Below are 11,546 nucleotides of genomic sequence, written 5' to 3'. Positions count from 1 at the left end.
TACTAAAATGAATGAACTGATAATATTTTCATCATAAGCAAAAATATCTAGACATAAATTGTTATTCATAATGAAAACATTTTCCATTGACTAATTATTTCAAGCGATATGGAAGATTCATTGTAGGAAAAATGGTTTCCAAATCATTCATTTCCCGGCCAAACGGACGGAGCCCGAATAAGTAAAATGAAGAAATAATCACCATACATAAGGTACACTAGACTTGTCTTGGATCATTAGGGTTCCTTGGACACACCACGTAACGAATGCATGAGGAATAATGGTATGTCCGAACCAACTACATATCATGATAAAGCAAGGATTGATTTGTTACTGAGGTAGGCAGCTTTAATGAACAAAATCTCTTGATTGTGTCTGAATCATGAGGAATGCCCGATGGTAATGCATGGTTTGATAGACTTGCGCCTCAAGCTTGTCCCATCCTAATATTAAACTTGTGTGCATACCTCACCACATTACATTATGACAAGCCTATAACCTATTGGCTTGCTCGATAATGCTAGTTGTTGTTCATGAAGAGGAGGGGATGAGCTTCTTGGACAAGTGATTAGGCGACGTTTCGTAGCAACCACGGTCGACTAAGAACTACCAAGACCCATTATGGATTGAACCGATGATGTTTGAAGGAATCGGGGAGAGATTTTTTGCGCCCGAGCCTCGAGAAATGACAAGGAGTAGAGCGACGCGGCGCGCGAGTTCGCCCGCCTCTTTTTTTTTCCTTTTTTTTTTTTACGGGGTCGATACCTCTGTCATTTATTTTCTAAATCTTTATACATCTCAATTGTCGTGTGGGCTCGAATTCCGCAAAAAGGAAAAGCAAAAAGGTTGAGCCAAGCCCAACATAAATTGAATGGGCCTTGATTCATGGGCTTTATCTCTTATCATGATGGGCCCCGCTTATCGTTTGCGATTGGGCTTTCGTCTGATGAAACCAGAACTCCACACGGACCAGTTTTCTGATTTATTTGTTTTCGCTCGTGGCTTTTTGGGGCCCAAATAATTTACAAAGAAATAAATCATTTTTTTTAATTTAATTTAATTCAAGCGTTCGTTTGCTTTTCAAAGAATTTTCTTGACGAGTGTTCTTCAAAGAGATGATGTTTTATCGAAGCATTTTCCTTTTAACAACCAAATCAGATTACACGGTGCAACACACGCGATCTTCCAAAAGAGAATAGTTTGTCCAAACAACCAGAAAGATGTCGAAAATACATTCAGAGGGCGGGAGGGCCTCGAAATATCACGTGCCCCTCATTTGAATAATTTACGGCACATGGAGAAGCCGCGGTATCCCTACGTACAATACATTTTGAGCAGTACGTGGTTTTCAAATGATCTCTCGACATTCATTCGGCACGTGAGCTGAGGGGGGTAGGAATGGGACGCGCTATTACAGTACTGTTGGTTTAAGACAATTGGAAGGAAGGAAATTACAGGGAGCAAAAGCCCAGAAAATCAGTAGCCCAGCCGAGCCGAGCCGGAGAGCCGGAGAGCCGGAGACAGGACGGCCATTTGGATGTGTGGATGCCGAGAGGGCATAAGATAAGATTCCAAAGTCCCACCTTTCATTTCCCTCTCTTCCTCCTTCTCCTTCCCCTCACTCTCTAACCGCCATCATCATCATCATCATCATCATCATCTTCTTCGCCACTGCACTTGAGCTGAGAGGCTCTCGAACCGGTGCAGCCCCTGTCGACTTCGCTGGGTTCTTCAATGCGTCTGTACCGAATTCGGTGAGTAGCGCCTGCTTCCCCCGCCCGCCCCGTTCTTACTGCGGAGAATCGCTTGCTTTGCTTTTTTTTTTTTCTTTTTGGCTCGGTCTCGCTCCGCGCGTTTCGTGGTTGTGTGCGGTTGCTGCTCAGTGATTGGGGATGATGAACGTGAGCTGTTGTTTTTTCTTTGTGTGTGTGTGTGTTTCGATTTGCTGCTAGAACTTGGGCGATGGATTGCGCGAGTCAGCCTTCGTTTTAATCGGAGTGCTTTTTGCTGTGAATGTTCATTGCCGTAAATTCTCTCGTGTTCTTCTGGCGGTGTTCCTGAGCTGCGTTCTCCTTTTCGGATTGTGTAGTTAGGAGAATCCTTCTTGAATTTGCAATATTTGTGCCTGACAATTTGAAGGTTTGGCTTTTTGGACGTGAATATGCGCGCGAGTGTTGAGTGTCTGTTGTTTGAATCTTCGGTGGTCGTCTAGCGTTTATGTTCGTTGGAATCAGGCCTTTGGCCATGTCGGGGAAAGCGTGTGGATAAGAGTGGAGTAGTCCAACTTAGATAACAACTTTACTCTGAGCAGATGAATGCACCACTTTGTTTGCACAACATACTCTCCAAGGAGCAGAAATCGCGTGAGAAAGGAAAAGGTGCTAATTACTCGCGTCGACTGAGCTGTGGAGTTCGTTTGCATATTTTAAGAGGTGCATGCTTCTTAAACTTAAGTTGTGGCTATGTGTCGGGTTGCTCTGTGTTGTTATGGCTTGGTCTCTTGTTTAAGTAGAAGGAGAGTTTCTATGAAATATCAATGTGAAGGGAACGCATTTTTTGATCCTCAGCTTACAGCGCGATTTTATTGCAAACATGGTCATTGTTCGAACCGTCTAATTACCGGCAGTTGTTAAATTCATATGGAGAAAACAAATAACCGTTGGTCTTTCCTTGGAAACAGTAAGCGATGATCATTTGTTGTCTATTTAGGGGAGCTAGCAGTGGAGCTTTCGTCTTCTTTGTTAAAATGCACGTGTAAGTAGTGAATAAAAAGTGTATTCCGCATGGGATAATTACTTTCAAAGGAGAAGCTAGCGTGGTTCGCTTACTCATAACTCGGTGGCGTAAGCTTAAGCGAAATTTGATGGGCGGAAATTTCACGACAAACGGAAAAGTGAAGTTTAGACCATGCGTGTTTGTCTCACATACCATCCTTGAGAAGCAGTTCATTGTCCGCAACTATGGGGGGCAAACTTTAAAACAATGGACTTGACAAGCAGATGATGTAGTAAACCATGATGGATTTTACTATGCAATGATTATGCTCTGCGAGAGGTGAAAAGAAGCTTCCACTCTTGATTTTCTCTTTCAGCACTTTCTGTGTGATGCTAACCATTTCATGGGCTTAGCGAGCATACAGTGTAATCCGCTTATGATGTTTGAATTAGGATCTAGTATACTCACTCGTCAATCTATATGTGCGAATGGGACAGGACAGCCATAAGCTAGCTTTTTGCTCCATTTAAGGTGCTGATTTATTTATAGAGTCTTTGCTTGTGAACTCAGAATATTGCTTGGAAATTCCTAAGTCTTTGGTGACTGTTTAGTGCTTCTCATCCTGGTTTCTTGTGCGTGCTACTCTTGTTGCATGTCGTTCGATCTTGATAGGTATTTGGCCAGAAAATCTCGATGTTTCTTGTTAACACATTTCATTTCTCTTCCAGGTGAAGCAAAATTAAGCAGCTATTATAGCTGCATATCGTACGAAAATTTGCATCAATCAAAGACAAAATGACTCCAGTTATCCCATCTTCTCTGAGCAATATCTCCCTTATTCCTGGAAGTGGCTTTTTGACAAGGAAGAATGTTCGATCTACCCGATGCGACATATTAGGGACATGGCCAACTTGCACCTCATTCTCACAAGGACACAGTTTGCCTCTACCATCATCCATCGTATTGTTTCCAAGATTGGGGTATGGGCTTCGTTACAAATACAGGAGTCACATATTATTTGCCACAGGAACTGATGTAGCAACAGAGGAACAAGATCCTCCTGTTGCAGAGGAAGATTCCAGTGGATCATCTGAAAGCACACCTGGTGAAGTTGAAACGAGTGAGCAAACCTCTGTCCAACCAGAATCAAGTTCAACGCCTGCTCAAGCTAGACGGTCAAGGTCCACTAGGAAAAGTGAGATGCCACCTATAAAGAATGAAGAGTTGGTTCCTGGGGCAACTTTTACTGGGAAAGTAAGATCCATACAGCCATTTGGTGCTTTTGTTGATTTTGGAGCTTTCACCGATGGCCTGGTACATGTTTCCCAGTTGAGTGACCGCTTCGTTAAGGATGTTGGAAGTATTGTCTCTGTTGGACAAGAGGTAAAGGTCAGGTTAGTTGAAGCAAATAATGAGACAGGGCGGATTTCTTTAACCATGCGTGAAAGTGATGACACTAGCAAGCCACAGCAAAGGAGAGATGCTCCTGCAAGTGGCGATAGGCCTAGACCTTCCAGAAAAAGTAATGTAGGACAGAAGAGAGATGACGCCAGGAAAAGCTCGAAGTTTGTAAAGGGGCAAGATCTTAAGGGCACAGTTAAGAATTTAACCAGGTCTGGTGCTTTTATATCTCTTCCCGAGGGAGAAGAAGGGTTTCTGCCAACATCAGAAGAATCTGATGATGGATTTGTAAGCATGATGGGAGGCTCCTCACTTGAAATAGGTCAAGAGGTTGATGTTCGAGTTTTACGGATGTCAAGAGGACAGGTTACATTGACAATGAAGAAAGAAGAAGATCTTAAGAACTTAGATGCTGAGCTTAGCCAAGGTGTTGTACATGTCGCATCAAACCCTTTTGTGCTGGCATTCCAGAACAACAAGGAAATTTCTGCATTTTTGAATGAGAGAGAAATATTGGAGAAACCAGTGGCACCAACTACTTCTGATGAAATACAAGGAAAAGTAGGCAAAAGTGAAACTGCATCAGTTACTGAAGTGCTGGGTCAACCAGCAGATGACAGTGAAACAACAGCTACAGTCCCTTCCACTGTGAATCGAGAAACTGCAGCTTCTTCAGCTGGTGTGGATTTGGGAGACATTAAAGCTGATGAGGACTCAACCAGTTCCACCCCTGATGATAAAGAATTAGAAATTGTGGCTTCGAGCTTGTCACAAAGCGTGGATGGTGCTACACAAGCGGCTGTGGAAGAAGCGGAGGTCAGTCCTGAAGCCTTGACTGCTGAAGGGAGTGAATCATCTGTCGAGTTGGTAGCTGAAAAGGCTTCTCCAACAGATGAATTGGTAGCTGCGGAGGTGGCTCCAACGGGTGAATTGGTAGTTGAGGAGGCTGCTCCAAATGATGAAATGACAAGTAATGAAGTTCCTGAATCCTCTGGGGAGACAACTAGTCAGCTCTTATCGTTAGAAAGCCCAACAGCCAACGAAGTCGCAAAGAGTGAATCAGATACTGCCATACCAAAAGAGGAAGAACAAATTGAAATTCCTAAAACTGTAGATGAAGTTGCTGATGTAGTATCTGGAAAAGGGAATGAGCTCGGAACTTCTACGGATGAAAATGGCAGCATGATTGGCTCAGATGTGCAAACAGATGATTCTTCTCCGGATGCTAAAGGTTCCTAGACACTTCTTTTCCTCACCTTTCTTGGCTTTTTAAATTACTTGTTGGAAGTTTCATTTAGTTTTTCCAGCAAAGTGGTGACTTCACAGCTACCATCCTCAAATGGCTGAAATTTTTTTGGAGGCATGCTACTCATATATCTCAATATGTCAGCGCAACTTCTCGTTCAACGGGACCCTGTATTTCCTATTTCTTTGATGTATTTTCTGGTAATGCTTCCATGTATTGCCTTTTGCGAATCATGGACACTTTTTCGTTTCTTATAGAGATATCTATTATGATACAGGTGATGTGGAAATTAGTGGAACTTCTGATGTATCCGGAGTACCTGCAGTTGATGCAATCCTGTCTTCAGACAGTCGGAGTGAAGAAGTTGAAGAGACCAAACTTGAAAGTGCAACAATTGAGCCACTTGAACCAATATCTTCAGGTGATTCTGTAGTATCTTCTGGAGCGCCAGCTGAAGATGTCACTGAGGAAAATGGCACCGTTGCTGTATCTAATGGAAATGCTAGCAGTGGTTTGCCAAATGAAAGTGGACCAAAAGGTTAACATTTTCTATATGCTGATGACATTTTTAAGTGCATTCAGTGGATGTTGATGTTAAAGATCTGTCTTTATTGCAGCCAGTATATCACCAGCTCTTGTAAAGCAGCTGCGTGAAGAAACGGGTGCAGGAATGATGGATTGCAAAAAAGCTCTCTCAGAGAGTGGAGGGGACATCGTGAAGGCTCAGGAATTCCTAAGAAAGAAAGGCTTAGCTAGCGCAGAAAAGAAGGCCAGTAGAGCAACTGCTGAAGGCAGAATTGGTTCCTATGTTCATGATAGCAGGATTGGAGTCCTAATAGAGGTGAACTGTGAGACTGATTTTGTCTCTCGGGGTGACATTTTCAAGGAACTGGTTGATGATCTAGCCATGCAAGTGGCTGCCTGCCCTCAAGTTCAGTATCTGGTGACAGAGGATGTCCCAGAAGAAATTGTCAGCAAGGAAAGGGACATTGAGATGCAAAAGGAAGATCTCTTGTCAAAGCCAGAGCAGATTAGAGCAAAAATTGTTGAAGGGAGAATCAAGAAGAGGCTTGAGGAGTTGGCATTACTGGAGCAGCCTTACATAAAGAACGACAAGATGGTAGTAAAGGACTGGGTGAAGCAGACAATTGCTACCATCGGTGAAAATATTAAAGTTAGAAGATTTGTGCGTCTCAATCTTGGAGAAGGATTGGAGAAGAAGAGCCAGGATTTTGCTGCCGAGGTCGCTGCGCAAACAACAGCAAAACCTCAAGCTCCTCCAAAGCAAGAGGAACCTGTAGCTGCCAAAGCTGAGGAAACCGTTCAAAAGTAAGTTTGTGCTTTCCCTGAGTTATTGGATACCGAAATCTCATTGATTCTTAGACTATCTATCACTTGTGAGTGATTTCTGATATTGTTGATGCTAACTTGGTCCTGTTTCTGATACTCTTGGGGCTACATTAATATGCTGCCATTTTTCTTTGGCACCATCCCTCCTTTTAGATATGATCGTGAACATGAAGATCTTAATATATGGTGCATTAGCATTTTAACTTTTCATTTCATTTAGAATTAATGACAGGCAATTTAGTGCTTCATATTTGGACCACAAGTACTTGTCTAGAAACATTTGCTACTATCTGTGTTGCTGTTCCTACCATACAAACCTGTTGTTAGCCCATGAAGTATCTGATCGATCTTACACATGCACATCTAAATGGCGACTTCCGTTTCGCAGAAATGCTCATAGAAAAACCTCAGTCTTGTGACCATCGGATGGACATATCATCCGAATCATTTAACATTGCAATTATTTCTCATCAAAAGCTTTATGAGCACAATATGCGAACTCCTTTTCACAGGCCACCGACGGTAGCAGTTTCTGCTGCACTTGTCAAGCAATTACGCGAAGAAACTGGAGCAGGAATGATGGATTGCAAGAAAGCTCTCTCTGAAACAGGAGGCAATCTTGAGAAGGCACAAGAGTACCTCAGAAAGAAGGGTCTATCCACTGCAGACAAGAAATCAAGCCGCCTTGCTGCTGAAGGCCGTATTGGTTGTTACATCCACGACGCTCGCATTGGAGTGCTAATTGAAGTCAATTCTGAGACGGACTTTGTGGGTAGAAGCGAAAAATTCAAGGAGCTGGTCGATGATCTGGCAATGCAAGTGGTAGCCTGTCCTCAGGTACAGTTTGTTTCCATTGATGAAATTCCTGAGAGCATCGTGAAGAAAGAAAAGGAGCTCGAGATGCAGAGAGAGGACCTCCAGTCGAAACCAGAGAACATTAGAGAGAAGATTGTGGAGGGACGAATTTCTAAGAGGCTCGGAGAGCTTGCTCTTCTAGAGCAACCGTTTATCAAGGACGACTCTCTATTGGTGAAGGACTTGGTCAAGCAAACCGTCGCTGCTCTCGGCGAGAATATAAAAGTCAGGAGGTTCATTAGGTTCACACTCGGGGAGACAATTGAAGATGCAAAGGCAGGAGATGAATAGAAGGTGCAGCTGAAACCAACTTTGGATGATTGGCGACACCAATTTTAGGCGAGAGAATGAGTTTTGATCTTACATATTGAGATGATATCAAAGTTTGAATTGCAATGATAATTTGTACGGTGAATCACCGCGAAAGCTTACATTTGGATTCTACATTTTGGAGACAGACCATAGAGGAGAGCTTCGTAATTCTTTTTTCAGCGTTAAATAACAGGTTGCAGAGGCGTTTTCAATTTTACTAATATCCGACAACCAGACCTAGAATTTGTTACCGTACCAGGTGTAGCAAATTTTGTCATCTCATTACTAATGGTCTTTAAATTCCTGTTCGGCTCCCGTAAGTTGGTTTCGAGAATATCCACAACAGAAATCTTCATTCCAAAATCACCTTTTCACAGAGGATGGTTTGATTTCTGAATCCTGGTGACAGTTACCCTGGCAATGAGTTGGTCATACCATTGTTTGTTAAGCAGTATACTCATGAAATAGAAACCTATCCCGATATGTCTCTATTTCCATAAAAAGACTTCCAACAAAGAGGTGAAGTCACCCAGAAACAGCCACAACTAGATTGATTTATCTGTCAGATAGATACAGGGAAGTTGTCTATGCAGTAATGAGCCCAGCAGCATCTCAGTTACATCACAAGCCATTGTACAGACACATCGTTACTTATGAGTTCTCACAAAAGCGGAAGCTTGAAAAGAAGACCATCTGCTTCAATTTCAGATTATGGCATCTTCAAATGTTTTAGCTTTTGAAGGAAGAACAGGTAATAGAGCAAAACTCCACAGAACTCGAGATTTCCGTCTCTGCACATGCTATATTTAATTTATGACTCTAGTTTAACACCGGGGTTGGAGGAATCTCAGACAACATATCGGTAAGTGACGTATCGCCCTGCCGTCTCGCTCGGCCTTATTATCTTCACAACCTGTCCTCGCTTCAGGCCATAGTAGCGCGCAATTGGATCAGTGACTTGGATACGCGGTAGCTGAACTCGATCCCCCAGAAGACAAAACAATGAGAAACAAGATGATGTAAGTATCCACTGAAATAGTAACAGGAAATACTAACAAACTCACATGCAACACTGACAATTCCCTATAAAAAACAAGAGAAGCAGGTCTGTAGAGAACAGGGCAGTAACATGAAGCAACCTCATGAGAAGTTCTTTAGACTATAAAGACTAGCAAAAAATGCCATATGGCAATGACAGTACCCTCGGAAGAGGTGAATGTCGAGTGGGATATGCCCTGCAACATTTAAATGCCTCTTGTCTGCATCAATTAATCCCTCATCTCACAAGGCTCTTCTCTACCATAACTCAAAAATGTTTGGCTAGGATTTAAACTTGAGTCCCAAAAACATTAAGCGAAAGCCATAGATACGAAGAGAGCAGATATTCTGCTCTTATTGTCGTGCCGAATTTCCCAATTAATCCATCATATAAATTCCCGTGGGTGCATACCATGCACAGGCATGCATCCCAAGAGTTGCATCCACATGAAGCACGCAAACACCAAATTCTGTCAGACACTAACCTGTGTTTCTTTCACTGTATATCTCTGCAGCAAAGTCTTCTTTTCCTCATTAGTAAGCACTTGATGCTCAGGAACGAGTACATGCTCTTTGATATTGACTAACAACTCTGCCTCCTGCACCATAGTAACATACGATACTCAATGAAACAATAGAGAAGATTGACTCAGACAACTAAACATAAATTCATGACACTGTAAAGGAAAAATGGGCTTGGAGATACGCTGCATTATGCTGCCTCAAAAAGCACTTGTCAGGATCCAACTAGACAAAAATAGTACTGTATTATGGACTAGAAGCAAGATCAACTAAACACCTACTGACACAATAAAACAGAAAGCAATTCTTTTTCATAGAATTTCAGATTCAATCATCTCAGAACCATGACAGCTTGCCAAATAAGGTGGCTTTACATCCATCATAAACCATACACGGCCAAAATGCTTGCTATATTCCACAGTTGATGGTTTTGGCAAAATTCAATACATGCAACTGATTAGCATAGCAAGAAATTAGCCTGAGGTTCAACCATACGTTCTTCAAATAGAAAGTTCAGGATGGGGCCATCATGACTTTCTCAATAAAATTCCCTCAGACTATTACACAAGCTAATGTATTCTTGCCCGTCCGTTTTATGACATCAACTGGTCATTCATTTCATGAAAGAGCATCAAGTTCCAAAAGAAATTTCCATTAGCATGCCCGATGATGTGCGGAAACCAGACTTTCAAATAAAGTGATCTTTACTTATGTGACATGCTGACATCTCCTTGCTCCCTTCGTCAAGTGATAACAAAGACAAGAAAAGGTTGTCCAATCCTTAAAATTCACATCATCTAGTGAGCACTCAATTCACGAGAACATTGGGGAGCCAAATAATAAGGGCTCAGAAATCCGTGTTAACCATCATCCAGCAATGCCCAATGGGATTAGAAAAGCTATGCAACCTATGTTTTATGCTTATGGCCAAAACCTACCTGTGTCCGTATGCAATTCGATAACAAGAACATCTTTTTTTCCCCAACATAAAACGGGCGAACGGCAGCAGAAGCAAAATCAGTTGACTCTACCTGGAAGACTTCCAAGTGGAACTTCGTTGATATCTCGCTAATACAAGTCCGAGCAAACGGAGTCAAATTCTGCTGAACCGCCAGTATCGCTCGGAACACGTTCTCCGATTTCATGCGGTTCGTGTACGTCTTCATAGTCTTCACCCCGACCTTCGCCTCTTCCGGAAAGAACACGTAAATCTACGCAAAAAAACCAAACCTTGAGATACAAGAAGCGGCCGGACAACACCCGAAAACCCATCAGCGGACCGAGCGAGGCGAGAAAATCGCCGCGGTTACCTGGTCGGAGCTATCGCTGCGCTTGGCCTTGTTGATGACGAGGTCCTCCCTCTTCATGTTCTCGCCGAACTTGTCGATGAACTGGAACCGCGTCATGTTGATCTCGTAGTCGGCGACGAGGTAGCCCCGGTCCCGGAGCATCTGCATCACCGTCTTCCGGATTCGGTGGAGGCGGGTGATCTCCTCCTCCGACAGGGCCATCCTTTCCGAAACCGCCGGCCGGGAAAGCCGGTGAGCCGCCGACCGTAAGGCGGGAGAAACCCTAATCGCCGGCTGAGCGAGGGATGTCGGAAGCTCGCGGCGCCCGCTCGCAGCTTCGAGGATGGAAGAGAGCGGAAGCAAAGACGAAGAAGACGACGCTCGGAAGTTCGGAAACGAAGAAGTGACATGGAAATTTTACAAAGGCCGCCGGAGATGGAGAGTTTGGGCCTGACAGACGAAAAGCCCAAAAGCCCATGAACCCTAGGCCCAAGAAGCCCATGAAACCATTGGCCTAGGCCCAAATTTATTGCATGCGATAATATTTCGGAGAAAATAACACAAATGGTATTTGAATTTTGGCCCGACGTGCAATAGTAGTTCCTTGAGCTTTAGCTCAATGTGCAATATCGTTTCCAAACTTTTAAGTTATTCAATGTGATCTATGGACTTTTGGTACATGCTCAATTTAGCCCTTAAACTAAATTTGTCTTTTTTTTCCTATTTAAGTAAGTTGTAAACTTATTTAACATTCATATTATATTGGGTTTTATCATTCTAGACCCATTTATGACATACTTATTGAATATAACTAATCC

General features: G+C 43.0%; 2 protein-coding genes across 2 annotated transcripts; one reads left to right on the top strand and one right to left on the bottom strand.

Moving 5' to 3' along the window:
* The first annotated feature begins 1,586 nt into the window (after nt 1-1,586).
* Nucleotides 1,587-8,096, top strand: LOC115671183 (polyprotein of EF-Ts, chloroplastic). Its single transcript, XM_030592666.2, has 5 exons — nt 1,587-1,754; nt 3,444-5,347; nt 5,640-5,900; nt 5,980-6,691; nt 7,225-8,096. The coding sequence occupies exons 2-5, from the start codon at nt 3,511-3,513 to the stop codon at nt 7,856-7,858; spliced, it is 3,444 nt and encodes a 1,147-aa protein (XP_030448526.2). The 5' UTR covers nt 1,587-1,754; nt 3,444-3,510; the 3' UTR covers nt 7,859-8,096.
* Nucleotides 8,097-8,404: 308 nt separating this feature from the next.
* On the bottom strand, nt 8,405-11,103 carry LOC115671185 (DNA-directed RNA polymerases II and IV subunit 5A). Its single transcript, XM_030592670.2, has 4 exons — nt 10,750-11,103; nt 10,471-10,650; nt 9,403-9,516; nt 8,405-8,852 (listed from the first exon to the last, which is right to left on the bottom strand). The coding sequence occupies exons 1-4, from the start codon at nt 10,948-10,950 to the stop codon at nt 8,727-8,729; spliced, it is 621 nt and encodes a 206-aa protein (XP_030448530.1). The 5' UTR covers nt 10,951-11,103; the 3' UTR covers nt 8,405-8,726.
* Nucleotides 11,104-11,546: the final 443 nt, after the last annotated feature.

This window comes from Syzygium oleosum, unplaced genomic scaffold, assembly GCF_021117445.2.
Source record: "Syzygium oleosum isolate NSW1041296 unplaced genomic scaffold, Sole_v2.1 Sole_v2.41, whole genome shotgun sequence".
NCBI lineage: Eukaryota > Viridiplantae > Streptophyta > Magnoliopsida > Myrtales > Myrtaceae > Syzygium > Syzygium oleosum.
This window is presented reverse-complemented; position numbering and strand designations above follow the sequence as displayed.